The sequence below is a fragment of the Microcaecilia unicolor genome, chromosome 1, assembly GCF_901765095.1.
Source record: "Microcaecilia unicolor chromosome 1, aMicUni1.1, whole genome shotgun sequence".
NCBI classification, from domain to species: domain Eukaryota; kingdom Metazoa; phylum Chordata; class Amphibia; order Gymnophiona; family Siphonopidae; genus Microcaecilia; species Microcaecilia unicolor.
The window spans coordinates 135,693,945-135,709,085 of NC_044031.1; the positions used below are offsets into that span (position 1 = coordinate 135,693,945).

At 47.3% G+C, this 15,141-nt stretch overlaps 1 protein-coding gene across 2 annotated transcripts in view; it reads right to left on the reverse strand.

Annotated features, from left to right (window-relative positions):
• The window catches only part of SGCE (sarcoglycan epsilon), a 94,394-nt gene that overhangs the window by 66,754 nt on the left and 12,499 nt on the right, over window positions 1–15,141 (reverse strand). For both annotated transcript variants that reach the window (XM_030200664.1, XM_030200655.1), the window contains exon 3: window positions 13,499–13,571. In XM_030200664.1, the coding sequence (XP_030056524.1) occupies window positions 13,499–13,571 (73 nt within the window). The remainder of the gene's footprint in view (window positions 1–13,498; window positions 13,572–15,141) is intronic.

A 15,141-nucleotide genomic window follows, 5' to 3' on the forward strand; every position in this document is an offset into this window, starting at 1 on the left:
GGGTGTCAATGTCAACCATGGCTCCACCCTAGCCGATCCTAGAGGCCCATGCCTTGTCTGTCACCTGTGTGTCAATACCGGTGCCAGGAAGGTGGCAGTTGTCAGCCTCAGAAGAGGCAATGCTCATCTCCAGCCTATCAAGGGAGGAAACTCCCTTGATGTCCACATCAGTGCCTGCCCCTCAGAGCTCATGCCCTGAGCCTAGACGTTAGTCTAGTCACCCGAGGCAGACATAGACTCAGCTTCCCCTAAAAGAGTTCCATGCTGAGTCAGATTTAGGCCATTCCTGGGTATCTGACGTGGAACCAGAGGAGGTATCATAAAATGGCTCTCTCCCCACCTCAGGAAAGGAGAGAGTCCCTACTAGAGAAACTCACCTTATTGGCTTTTTGAGGGAAATGGCTAGGGCCATTCTATTTCATTTGGAGGTTGAGGACAAGCCCAGGGCTACTATCTTGGACAACCTTGATTATGAGGATCCTCCTAAGTAAGCAGGGACAGTGTCCATTCACAACATCCTGCAGCAGTAGGCGCAGATGAAGAATTGGGAGACCCCTCTCTCTGTGCAGCGAGTTCCTAAGAAGGCATACTCTAGGCTGGTTGAATCTGCTCTTGAAAGAGCTAAGAGTTCTAGAATCCATGCCTTGGCACCCCTGGGTCAAGATGCTTGCACCTTAAAGTCTTTTAGGAGGAAGGCTTACCAGGCCTTTATACTTGCATCCCGCATACAGTCCTACCAGCTCCATATGAGCATTTACTTTCAGGACTTGTTGCACAGTGTGTCAGATAAGGCTGCAGAACTCTGCAAGTAAGTAGCAAAGCAGAAGGAGTGCTGAAAGCACTGGGCCCGGGCAACCTATGATACTTTCGATATGGCATCCAGGCTTTCCACTTTAGGTATTGGTATGTGCAGACTCACCTGAATGTATGTGTCAGACCTGGAATCAGCTGTTCAGGAAAAGCTTGCAGATGTCCACTGCCGAAGTGACAACCTTTTTGGGGACAAGATGGAAGAAGTTGCCGACCTCATCAAGAAGAGACCCGACACCATGAAGTCTCTTTCTTGGCCTACTACTTCTGTGATCTTCACTTTCTTGGAGGTTTGCAGGTGGGAAGAAGACCCTACTACTCTCATAGGTGTATGTATGCTCCTCCAGCCTGGCCTTCACAACAGTCCCAGGTGACCCCTGCAGACCTCGGTAGCCAAAGCACCAGAAGGCCCAGCCAGCATCCAAGTCGGAGGAGCTTTTGATTGGCTCCAGGAGAGCATAGCCATAGTAAAATTAACTGTGCCAGACAGCCTACTGGTTGGAGAGAGGCTGAATTTTTTCCATCAAAGACGGCCCCTTATAACCTCCAACCAGTGGTCCGGAAAAGTTATGCCCTACACTGAAGTCAAATACCTCCAAACTGTCCTCCAAGACTGTCATTTTACAGCTTTCAGCACTGGGTAGTGCTTGCAGAGGAACTCTACAGGCCCATGTGGTCAAGCCCATGCCATCTGGGGAAGAAGGGAAGAGATTTTATTCCAAGTACTTCCTAGTGCCCAAAAAGACTGGGGGGGGGGGGGGGTGGGGGTGGAGGGGATTTCATCCCATCCTAGTCCTAAGGGCCCTGAACAAATATCTGGGCACCCTTCTTCCCTGATTCAGGCAAATGATTGGCTATGCTCTCTGGACTTACACCCACATCCTGATGCTCCCCAGCCACAGAACGTATCTCTGATTTTGAGTGTGAAAACACCACTACCAGTATCGGATGTTGCCTTTTGGTCTCCTGTCCACCCCTGAGTTTTCACAAAATGCCCTGCCATGGTAGCAGCGTGTCTATGTAGACTGGGAGTGCATGTGCTTCCCTATCTGAATGATTGGCTATTGAAGAGCTAATTCAACGAAAGAGCTTAGGTTTCCTTGCAGAGAATCATTCAGGTGTTGGAGCTACTAAGGTTTGTGATCAACTACCCAAAGTCCCACCTCCTCCCGTCGCAACGATTGGAGTTCCTACACCTCTCTGAGTCTGGTCTCAAAAGCAACTCTGTAAGGGTTCACCTCAGTGCAATTGGTGTGCACCATCACCGTGTAGAGGGTAAGTCCATGTCTGTAGCTTCTAGATGTTTGAAGTTTTTGACTTGGAAAGTTGGTGGCAGTTACTTCAGCACGCAGGGTCAGTGAGCTTCAGGCCCTAGTAGCTGATCCACTTTATATGAGACTCCATCATACCAGAGTGGTTCTCCATACACATCCTAAGTTCCTTCCGAAGGTGGTGTCGGATTTCCACCTTAATCAGTCAATAGCCCTTTCAACATTTTCCCCAAACTACACGAAATTCCTGGCGAAAGTGCACTGCACACCTTAGACTGCATCTGAGCCTTGACTTTCTATCTGGAGTGGTCTAAAACCCACAGACAGTACACCCAGTTTTTTGTTTCTTTTGATCCAAACAGAATAGGGGCAGCCATCAGTAAACGCACACTGTTTAACTGGCTGGTAAATTCTATTTCCTTCAGGCTGGGCTGACTCTTGAGGGTCATGTCACAGCTCACAATGTCACAACCATGGCTACATCAGTAACTCACTTGAAATCATCCTCCACTGAAGAGATTTGCAAAGCGACAGTTGGTTCGGTCAGAATCTGGTGTTTAGAATCCACTCTCCTATGCCCATTTTTATTCTGTTCTAGACTGCACTCTCACGAGTCTGTGTATATAAGTTCAGGTTGATTGGCTCCTCGTTGGCCTTGTTGTTGCAAGCCCTTATTGTCCTCGAGTTGTTGTTTTCGGTGAGCCTAGTAGTTAGGGATTCCCATATACAAGAAACAATGTTCTGCTTGACCTTGGAGAAAGCAAAGATACTCACCTGTAGCAGATGTTCTCTGAGGACAGCAGGGCATGTATTCTCACTTCCCCTCCCACCTCCCCCAGGAGTTGTATTCTTTTAGCTTTATTACTGTACTGCTGATCCCACGACTTGCACATGAGTAGTGCAATGTTGCCAAAGGCTTCTTAAAGTTATAGAACACTGGGTGGCATCCACACTGGGCTTTGTCGGATGACATCACCCATATGTGAGAATACATGTCCTGCTGTCCTCTGAGAACACCTACTACAGCATGCTGCACCCATTAAGCAGCCTAGCAGATCTGTGTTTTCCTGACCTTTATCTCCACCATACAGCACGTGGTTCCTTTACACATGCATGACTCAAATCAGTGCTGGAGACAGCTCTACAGGCTATTCCTACCTATGCAAATTCTTTGATGTAAATCTTTACATGCATATTTACTTAAAAAATGCTTTCTTTTGTATCATTTAAGTTTCTTTTATTCAAGTGACACAATTGAAGGTACAATTTCATTTTCTTTATAAATTTTTCCAGCTCCCTGCTTCCCTGGACAAGTCAGACTCCCATGTAATGAAAATTACAGCTGATCTCTGTACAGAAATAGCACTGAGATAAATAGTTATAGCGAATGCTACATACCTGTAGAAGGTATTCTCCGAGGACAGCAGGCTGATTGTTCTCACTGATGGGTGACGTCCTCGGCAGCCCCTCCAATCGGAAAACTTCACTAGCAAAGGCCTTTGCTAGTCCTCGTGCGCCGATGTGCACCGCACATGCGCGGCCGTCTTCCCGCCCGAACCGGCTCGTGTTCGTCAGTCCCGTATGTAGCAAGACAAAGACAAGGGAAGACACAACTCCAAAAGGGGAGGCGGGCGGGTTTGTGAGAACAATCAGCCTGCTGTCCTCGGAGAATACCTTCTACAGGTATGTAGCATTCGCTTTCTCCGAGGACAAGCAGGCTGCTTGTTCTCACTGATGGGGTATCCCTAGCCCCCAGGCTCACTCAAAACAACAAACATGGTCAATTGGGCCTCGCAACGGTGAGGACATAACTGAGATTGACCTAACAACTTATCCAACTAACTGAGAGTGTAGCCTGGAACAGAATAAACATGGGCCTAGGGGGGTGGAGTTGGATTCTAAACCCCGAACAGATTCTGAAGCACTGACTGCCCGAACCGACTGTCGCGTCGGGTATCCTGCTGCAGGCAGTAATGAGATGTGAATGTGTGGACAGATGACCACGTCACAGCTTTGCAGATCTCTTCAATAGTGGCTGACTTCAAGTGGGCCACTGACTCTGCCATGGCTCTAACATTGTGAGCCGTGACATGACCCTCAAGAGCCAGCCCAGCCTGGGCATAAGTGAAGGAAATGCAATCTGCTAGCCAATTGGAAAACAGCCACTCCCCTCCTGTTGGGATCAAAAGAAACAAACATTTGGGCGGACTGTCTGTTGGGCTGTGTCCGCTCCAGATAGAAGGCCAATGCTCTTTTGCAGTCCAATGTGTGCAGCTGACGTTCAGCAGGGCAGGAATGAGGACGGGGAAAAAATGTTGGCAAGACAATTGACTGGTTCAGATGGAACTCCGACACTACCTTCGGCAAGAACTTAGGGTGATTGCGGAGGACTACTCTATTATGATGAAATTTGGTATAAGGAGCATGAGCTACCAGGGCCTGAAGCTCACTGACTCTATGAGCTGAAGTAACTGCCACCAAGAAAATGACCTTCCAGGTCAAGTACTTCAGATGGCAGGAGTTCAGTGGCTCAAAAGGAGGTTTCATCAGCTGGGTGAGAACGACACTGAGATCCCATGACACTGTAGGAGGTTTGACGGGGGGGGGGGGGGGGGGGGGGGGCTTTGACAAAAGCAAACCTCTCATGAAGCGAACAACTAAAGGCTGTCCTGAGATCGGCTTACCTTCCACACGGTAATGGTATGCACTGATTGCGCTAAGGTGAACCCTTACAGAGTTGGTCTTGAGACCAGACTCAGACAAGTGCAGAAGGTAGTCAAGCAGGGTCTGTGTAGGACAAGAGCGAGGATCTAAGGCCTTGCTGTCACACCAAACGACAAACCTCCTCCATAAAAAGAAGTAACTCCTCTTAGTGGAATCTTTTCTGGAAGCAAGCAAGACACGGGAGACACCCTCCGACAGACCCAAAGAGGCAAAGTCTACGCTCTCAACATCCAGGCCTTGAGAGCCAGAGACTGGAGGTTGGGATGCAGAAGCACCCCTTCGTTCTGTGTGATGAGGGTCGGAAAGCACTCCAATCTCCACGGTTCTTCGGAGGACAACTCCAGAAGGAGAGGGAACCAGATCTGACGCAGCCAAAAGGGAGCAATCAGAATCATGGTGCCTCGGTCGTGCTTGAATTTCAACAAAGTCTTCCCCACCAGAGGTATGGGAGAATAAGCATACAGCAGGCCTTCCCCCCAATCCAGGAGGAAGGCATCCGATGCCAGTCGGCCGTGGGCCTGAAGTCTGGAACAGAACTGAGGGACCTTGTGGTTGGCTCGAGATGCAAAGAGATCTACCAAGGGGGTGCCCCACTCTTGGAAGATCCGGCGCACTACTCTGGAGTTGAGCGACCACTCGTGAGGTTGCATGATCCTGCTCAACCTGTCGGCCAGACTGTTGTTTACGCCTGCCAGATACGTGGCTTGGAGCCACATGCCGTAACGGCGAGCCCAGAGCCACATGCTGACTGCTTCCTAACACAGGGGGCGAGATCCGGTGCCCCCCTGCTTGTTGATGTAATACATGGCAACCTGGTTGTCTGTCTGAATTTGGATAATTTGGTGGGACAGCCGATCTCTGAAAGCCTTCAAAGCGTTCCAGACCGCTCGTAACTCCAGGAGATTGATCTGCAGATCGCGTTCCTGGAGGGACCAGCTTCCTTGGGTTTGAAGTCCATCGACATGAGCTCCCCACCCCAGGAGAGACGCATCCGTAGTCAGCACCTTTCGTGGCTGAGGAATTTGGAAGGGGCGTCCCAGGGTCAAATTGGCCCAAATCGTCCACCAGTAAAGGGATTTGAGAAAACTCGTGGACAGGTGGATCACGTCCTTTAGATCTCCAGCAGCCTGAAACCACTGGGAAGCTAGGGTCCATTGAGCAGATCGCATGCTGAGACGAGCCATGGGAGTCACATGAACTGTGGAGGCCATGTGGCCAAGCAATCTCAACATCTGCCGAGCTGTGATCTGCTGGGACGCTCGTACCCGGGAGACGAGGGACAGCAGATTGTTGGCCCTTGTCTCCAGGAGATAGGCACGAGCTGTCCGAGAATCCAGCAGAGCTCCTATGAATTCGAGTCTCTGTACTGGGAGAAGATGGACTTTGGATAATTTATCACAAACCCCAGTAGCTCCAGGAGGCGAATAGTCATCTGCATGGACTGTAGAGCTCCTGCCTCGGAAGTGTTATTCACTAGCCAATCATCGAGATAAGGGAACATGTGCACTCCGAGCCTGCGAAGCGCTGCTGCTACCACAGCTAGGCACTTCGTGAACACTCTGGGCGCAGAGGCGAGCCCAAAGGGTAGCACACAGTACTGGAAGTGACGTGATCCCAGACGAAATCGAAGATACTGTCTGTGAGCTGGCAGTATCGGGATGTGTGTATAAGCATCCTTTAAGTCCAGAGAGCATAGCCAATCGTTTTCCTGAATCATGGGAAGAAGGGTGCCCAGGGAAAGCATCCTGAACTTTTCTTTGACCAGATATTTGTTCAGGGCCCTTAGGTCTAGGATGGGACGCATCCCCCCGTTTTCTTTTCCACAAGGAAGTACCTGGAATAGAATCCCAGCCCTTCTTGCCCCGGTGGCACGGGCTCGACCGCATTGGCGCTGAGAAGGGCGGAGAGTTCCTCTGCAAGTACCTGCTTGTGCTGGAAGCTGAAGGACTGAGCTCCCGGTGCACAATTTGGAGGCGTGGCGGCCAAATTGAGGGTGTATCCTTGCCGGACTATTTGGAGAACTCACTGGTCGGAGGTTATGAGAGGCCACCTTTGGTGAAAAACTTTCAACCTCCCTCCGACCGGCAGATCGTCCGGCACGGACACTTTGACATCGGCTATGCTCTTCTGGAGCCAGTCAAAAGCTCGCCCCCTGCTTTTGCTAGGGAGCTGTGGGGCCTTGCTGAGGCGCGCGCTGCTGACGAGAGCGAGCGCGCTGGGGCTTAGCCTGGGCCACAGGCTGTCGAGAGGGAAGTTTGTACCTACGCTTACCAGAAGAGTAGGGAACAGCCCTCCTTCCCCCATAAAAACGTCTACCTGATGAGGTAGATGCTGAAGGCTGCCGGCGAATTTGTCGAAAGCGTTATCCCGCTGGTGGAGCTGTTCTACCACCTGTTCGACCTTTTCTCCAAAAATGTTGTCTGCTCGGCAAGGGGAATCCGCAATCCGCTGCTGGATCCTATTCTCCAGGTCGGAGGCACGCAGCCATGAGAGTCTGCGCATCACCACACCTTGAGCAGTGGCCCTGGACGCAACATTGAAGGTATCATATACCCCTCTGGCCAGGAATTTTCTGCACGCCTTCAGCTGCCTGACCACCTCCTGAAACGGCTTGGCTTGCTCAGAAGGGAGCTTGTCCACCAAGCCCGCCAACTGTCGCACATTGTTCCGCATGTGGATGCTCGTGTAGAGCTGGTAGGACTGGATCTTGGCCACTACTACTACTACTACTTAGCATTTCTATAGCGCTACAAGGCATACGCAGCGCTGCACAAACATAGAAGAAAGACAGTCCCTGCTCAAAGAGCTTACAATCTAATAGACAAAAAATAAATAAAGTAAGCAAATCAAATCAACTAATGTGAACGGGAAGGAAGAGAGGAGGGTAGGTGGAGGCGAGTGGTTACAAGTGGTTATGAGTCAAAAGCAATGTTAAAGAGGTGGGCTTTCAGTCTAGATTTAAAGGTGGCCAAGGATGGGGCAAGACGTAGGGGCTCAGGAAGTTTATTCCAGGCGTAGGGTGCAGCGAGACAGAAGGTGCGAAGTCTGGAGTAGGCAGTAGAAGAATGGTAGGCCTTCCTCCCAAAGGAGTCTAAGGTTCTAGAGTCCTTGCCCGGGGGCGCCGAAGCATGCTCCCTAGAACTCTCAGCCTTCTTTAGGGCCAGATCCACCACACCAGAGTCGTGAGGCAACTGAGTGCGCATCAGCTCTGGATCCCCACGGATCCGGTACTGGGATTTGATCTTCTTGGGGATGTGGGGATTAGTTAGTGGCTTGGTCCAGTTCGCCAGCAATGTCTTTTTCAGGACATGATGCATGGGTACTGTGGACGCTTCCTTAGGTGGAGAAGGATAGTCCAAGAGCTCAAACATCTCAGCCCTGGGCTCATCCTCCACGACCACCGGGAAGGGGATGGCCGTAGACATCTCCCGGACAAAGGCCGCAAAAGACAGACTCTCGGGAGGAGAAAGCTGCCTTTCAGGGGAGGGAGTGGGATCAGAAGGAAGGCCATCAGACTCCTCGTCAGAGAAATATCTGATGTCCTCCTCCTCCTCCCTCGAGGCCTCACCATCTGTATCAGACACAAGTTCATGAACCTGCGTCTGAAGCCGTGCCCGACTCGACTCCGTGGAAACACGGCCACGGTGGGAGCGTCGAGAGGTAGACTCCCTCGCCAGCACCGGCGAAGCTCCCTCCACCGACGTTGTCGGGGAGTCTTCCTGGGAGGCGGCCGCAGCCGGTACCGCAAGCGGTACCGATGCCGAAGACCTCACCCTGGGCAAAGGGCCAGCTGGTGCCTCGCTCGACGGTACCGGAGGCACAAGCACCCCCGGTACCGGAGGAGAAGGGCGCAACAGCTCTCCCAGAATCTCTGGAAGAACGGCCCGGAGACTCTCGTGCAGAGCGGCTGTGGAGAAAGACTGGGAAGCCGATGCAGGCGTCGAGGTCAGAGTCTGTTCCGGGCATGGAGGCGGTTCCGGGCTGTCCAAGGGGGGAGCGCATCGACACCTCCCTTGACAGAGGGTGAGCGGTCCTCCCGGTGCCGATGCCTACTGGGTGACGACTCCCTCGGCGACCCAGAGCTCTCGGTACCGAGGCGGGAAGGAGACCGGTGTCGATGCTTCTTTGATTTCTTCAAACGAAGCATGTCACCGGAACTTCCCGGTACCGACGAGGAGGACGTAGAATCCAACCATCTCTTCCTCGGGGCCGAGGCCGAAGAAGGTCGGTCTCGGGGGGGGTGCTGTACCGCAGGAGCCCTCAGGGCAGGAGGAGACCCACCCGAAGGCTCACCGCCACCAGCAGGGGAATGGACAGCCCTCACCTGCACTCCAGTCGAAGCACCACCGTCCGACGACATCAGCAATAGCGGAGGTCCCGGTACCACCGACGTCGACGCAGCCTTTTGATGTCTCGGTACCGACGATGAAGAGGGTCAAAGCCTCGATGCCGTCGATGCAGTCGATGCCGAGGTCGAAGACTTCGATGCTGTCAACGTCGATGCACTCGATGCGTCCTGTGCTGTTGTCGTCGAAGAGCCCGAGAACAACACGTTCCACTGGGCCAATCTCGCTACCTGAGTCCTCTTTTTCAAGAGAGCACAAAGACTGCAGGCCTGCGGGCGGTGCCCAGCCCCCAGACACTGAAGACACGAAGCGTGCCTATCAGTGAGCGAGATTACTCGGGCGCACTGGGTGCACTTCTTGAAGCCACTGGAAGACTTCGATGACATGGGCGGAAAAAATCACGCCGGCGAAATCAAAATTCGCGATGATGACGAAAGGCACCAAAAATAAGGGAGAAAAAATCTGTACCGAGGCCAAATAGGCCGATCCCGAAAGCGAAAGGAAACTTACGCTGGGGAAAAACCTGGAAACACGGGAAGGGGCAAAGACCGAAAGGTCTCTTTTTTTTTTTTATAGCGAAAATCGCGAAGACGCGCGAGGGTCAACTTGAGGGGCACGAAATGGCGGCAAAACACGACCGTCCCGAGCGCGGACAAAAGAAGACTGATGAACACGAGCCGGTTCGGGCGGGAAGACGGCCGCGCATGCGCGGTGCGCATCGGCGCGCGAGGACTAGCAAAGGCCTTTGCTAGTGAAGTTTTCCGATTGGAGGGGCTGCCGAGGACGTCACCCATCAGTGAGAACAAGCAGCCTGCTTGTCCTCGGAGAACGGGATATAAAAATTCAGGCATATAATACATATTTTACATAATACCTGGAAGTAGATGAGATAAATGATCTTTAAGTTTTGCCCCTTTAATCCATTCTTCTCATATTTGTTTCTAAATTTACCCATTCACTTATAGAATCTGAGACACTCGCTTGTTCAGAGTGTTTGCTTTAAATCAAGGGAGCTGAAATGCATCCAGAAGGGCTTCAATTTGTTCTTACATATACAAAACAGAAAATGGCAAGTCAAACATATAAATTTCTATACATCTTCCATCTTGCTGTGAGCTATGCCAGAAATAGACTTCCTGAGTCAGTGCGTCATGCTCTGTCTTTGGCCTTTTTCAAATCTAGCCTTATAAATAGAAATAAAACAAAATACAGAAAAGAAAATAAGATGATACCTTTTTTATTAGACTAACAATAGATTTTTCGATTAGCTTTAGAAGGTAGCATCTTCTTCCTATGAGACTGTTGTTGGAATGCTTTTATGTTTCACTAATATATTCTGATATTTGTCAACATTTGCTTATTTCTGATCTAAAGAAGAAGGTTTGCCTTCGAAAGCTAATCAAAAAGTGTATTGTTAGTCCAATAAAAAAGGTATCATCTTATTTTCTTTTCTATCTTTTGTTTTATTTCTATTTATTACCTTTAAAAGTGAACTAACACAACTACAACACCACTTTACTCAAATCTAGGCTAAAAGCCCACCTTTTTTTAGGCTGTTTTTAACTCTTAACCCCTTATTCACCTGTTCAATACCTATGTTTGTTTTCATCATTCCCATAATAAACAACTCCCTAATCTCTTGTTTGTCTGATTTGTCTGTCTTGAATAGATTATAAGCTTTGTTGAGTAGGGACTGTCTCTAACATTTATTTATTTATTTTGACATTTATACCCCACATTATCCTGAACATACTCAAGTTCAATATGGCTAAAAGTAAATAAACAACAGACAATGTTTGCAAAGCCATAAACAAAATATCAAACATAGATCATTGATGGCCAGTTGCAATCTAAGATACTCCATAACCTCTCAAAGAGGAGAGTTTTCAGTCTTTTCCGAAATACCAAGTAATCAGGCTGACCCTTGATTGCCATTAGCAGTGAATTCCAGCACTTAGCACCCTGGTATCTAAGGTCAGCAGAGTGAACTGACTTATAACACACTCGCTTGCAACGTGAAAGAGAGTGTCCCTAGAACCAGAGGTTATATTGCATAGGGGAACAGTTATTAAGGGTTGCATATAATCCAGTGTCATTCCATATAATATTTGAAAGACAAAAACACATAATTTAAAAATAATCCTGGCTTTAATGGTCAACCAGTGTAGCTTGCATAATAACGAAGTTACTCTATCAAAACGTGATACCTTGAGGACAAGCCTAGCTGCAGTATTTTGGGCCATTTGTAGCCTTTTTAGGACACCCTCCTTACATCCAGCATAGATGGAATTGCAGTAATCAAACCGAGTTAAAACCAAGGATTGAACTAGCAATCTAAAGACATCTGGCGAGAAATATGATCTGATTCTCTTCACCTTCCAAAGAGATCTGAAGGATTTTTTTACAACTGAGGAAACCTGAAGATTGAACGTGAGGTGACTGTCAATTAATACACTCAGGACCCTAAGCGTAGAGTCTTGGGGGTATGACATGTTGTCAATAGTAAAATTATTATATGCGGTATGGTCAAAGGGGTTAGTTACAAGAAATTTAGTCATATCGCTATTTAACTTAAACTTGGAAGCCCAGGATTCCAACAAATCCAGATCAAGCCTAATCTAAGGGACAATTTCTGGAAAACCAGTCTTGAAAGGGATATAGATTGTGACATTGTTCACATAAATACAAGTGCAGAACCTCGCTGCATCTAGCCTTCAACCTAATGGAGCCATCATAACATTGAATAGGTATGGAGAAAGTGGCGAGCCCTGTGACACCCCACAGTCAGGAGACCAGGAAGGTGAGAGAGAACCTAACAACTTCACCTGATACGATCTAGATTTTAGAAAGCCGCAGAACTATTGGTGAACTTTCCCACACAATCCAAACTAATCCGATAGGCCTAAAAGCAACTCATGATCAACAATGTCAATGGCACTTGACATATCGAATTGCATCACTAAAAATTTAAAGCCTAGACTATCTGCTTTCCTAAAATCAGATATTAAGGTAGTCAAGACTGTCTCGGTACTATAGCAAGGCCTAGAGCCTTACTGAGATTTATGCAAGAGGGAGAAAGAAGAAAGGTGATTTATAAGCTTAGTACCTATTCCCTCTATTTCCTTAGTCAACAATGGGATAGAAGCAACAGGCCTGTAATTAGTAATGTCTCCCAATGAAGTCAAGGTTTCTCTTAGCGATTGAGGTAAGTATTATGGAATCTTTCCACTGAGGAAAAGCCCCTCAAGTCAGCACAAACTAAATATGAGCTTGAAGGAGGTCAATAAATCCTGCTGATGCAGTTTTTAATAAATAACTGGACAAGCATCCAGAAGGCAATGTGAGGAAGAATACTTTGTGAGAAAGGATTTGACAGTCTCTTGAGTGGGTAACAGAAAGGAGGACCACAGTAGTTACTGATGTTAAGTTTTTCAGTCCATACAAGTTAATTAATAAGGTTAAGGAGCTTATGGGTGTTTAAGTGGTTGTGACCAATACGCTCTTTATAGTAGAGAGTTTTAGCTTCTACAATCTTTTTCTTTTAATCTCTGATAGCTTTCCTCCAAAGCATTTTATTCTCATCAGATTTATGTCTGAACCACTTCCTCTCTAATTTTCTACACTGCCACTTCAGGAGGAGAATATCCTGATTGCACCAGAGAGACACACTTTTGGTGCGTTTGGGCAAAACTTTGATGGGAGCTATACTATCCAGGGTAGAATTACATAACTCATCCCACTTAAACAAGAAATCCTTGCTGTCTGTGTCTGGAAGTTGTGGACTATCAAAGATTCCAGACCAGAATTTTACAGGATTAATTCTGCCTCTTGATTTAAAAGAAGGAGAGGTGACAGTGGACTGTTTATCTGCCCCATGACTCTCTGCCCCCTCAAAAGCAATAGCGTGAGCACATTTGGCATTTACCGCATGATGCCTGAGCACATTTTTAAGCTGCATTAGGTGCACATTAATGTATAAAGCAGCTTAGTAAAAGGGCTCCAACATGTCTTTTCTAGAGTTCCAGAAAGCATCAGGTCAAGGCGCTGAATTTCTTACAGTTTATCAAAAGATGCCTCACTATTGAGCCAAACTCAATAAAATGTAAACAGAAGTGTGCTGCAGGCCTTTAGTGCAGGTTAAGCACATTGGCCTACTCCTCAGACATTCCTAGGCCACTTGAAGACAGGCCCAGTGGGTAACCACTAGCTGATTGTGCACTGGTACAACTGTTCCATTACAGAGCTATTTCTTTTTTTTTTTTTTGGGGGGGGGGGGGGGGGGATTGGCCTACTGAACTTGGCAGCTTTACTATGAAGGAAAACAAAATGTATTCTGTTCACACCTACCTTCTGTTGACATTATGTTAATGATTAAATTATGTCTTGCTGTCTCAAATGTACGTCTGTTGTAGGCAGTTATCTGTATAAAAAAGAACATTAAAAATGAAAATTATGCCAAAGGGCAAGATACTGAGTGAAATTACCAGATACAGTACTACAGAAAGACGGCATATCAAATCATGACCTTTAAAAGAGGTAAAGGGGGAAATAGTTTGACCCTCATTTTAGAAGCATCTACACATGCAAATAGCAATTTTGGAAAGTTATTATTTGCTCATGTAGAAACCTGAGGATGCAGAGATTTCAAGGGTGTGTAGTGAGGGCATGGATTTGGCATGGCTTGAGCATGCTTAATAAACAGATCTAGAATTCCCATTTTACTACAGGAAGCCATGTCTATTAAAACAAACAAAAAAAAAACCCATTGGCTTTTGCACCTGCCTTGAGACATATGCAAGTACCAGCAAGTACCACCTACCCACCACCTGTAACCCCAGACCCACCATGACACCATCTCAGATAACCCCATCCCACCCTTTACACCTCCTCCTCCTGGCTCTTACTAGGAACTTCCCTAGTAAGGGCCTCACCCCAAGCGTAATCCAGTTTGCCAGAAAGAATGTTTTGTCTTTACTGCACAAGGACATAGTCCCATTTGTACTGCACTCAGCTTTTGACTGGCTTTCTTATATTAAGCAAGAGAGATTAAATGACCCCTGACGCAGGTGCTGTGTGCCGAAACATGGCCTGTATTGGATCAATGATGAAAGGTTGATGTACATGATGCAAGACTGATGTACAAGATTCATGCTGTGCAATTAAAGGGTGCTAAACACAACACAAATCACCCCTCCCTGGACACAATGGAGTGCATTTAAGATTTTTGTTTATTTGAATTGAATGATAAATATTGTAAAGTGTTGTAATAAACCTTGACTTATGATGATATTGAGTGAAGAAAGTGAAAAGGTCAAAAGCTGTCTATCTCTTGGAATTCTCTCCTGCTGTTTGATGGTCCAGCATATAGTAAAATATATTGCAAAGGTTTTTTTGTTTGTTTGTTTTATAATGGTAGCACAGTAGTGTATCTGTCTTTATAAAACAGGCTCCCAGCATTATCCAAAAGAACACAAACGTGCTCACAAAAACTTAGACCTACTCCTAAGCAGATGCACCCTGGTGCATATGCTGTATGCGAGTGTGCACATATTTGCAAAGTGTACACATGTCTCACAATTCCACCCAAACGTCATCTCCCCCCGACCGGGAATATCCACTGTACCTGCACATGTATAAAGAACTGCACAATTTTATACTAATCATTTTCTGTTTGTACAACATACTTTTCACAAGGAAAATAAATAATAAATATGCTTCCTAAAAGTACCCTCATAATCAGAATACTGGTTTTAGAAATGGGCTTCTTGAAGCTGACCAGAACTACAATTATTTTAAATCTTTTTTATTTATTAGTATTATTGTAACAATATATTTGTGAGTGACATTGCCGAAGGGTTAGAAGGTAAAGTTTGCCTATTTGCGGATGATACTAAGATCTGTAACAGAGTGGACAACCGGGAGGGAGTGGAAAACATGAAAAAGGATCTGAGGAAGCTAGAAGAATGGTCTAAGGTTTGGCAATTAAAATT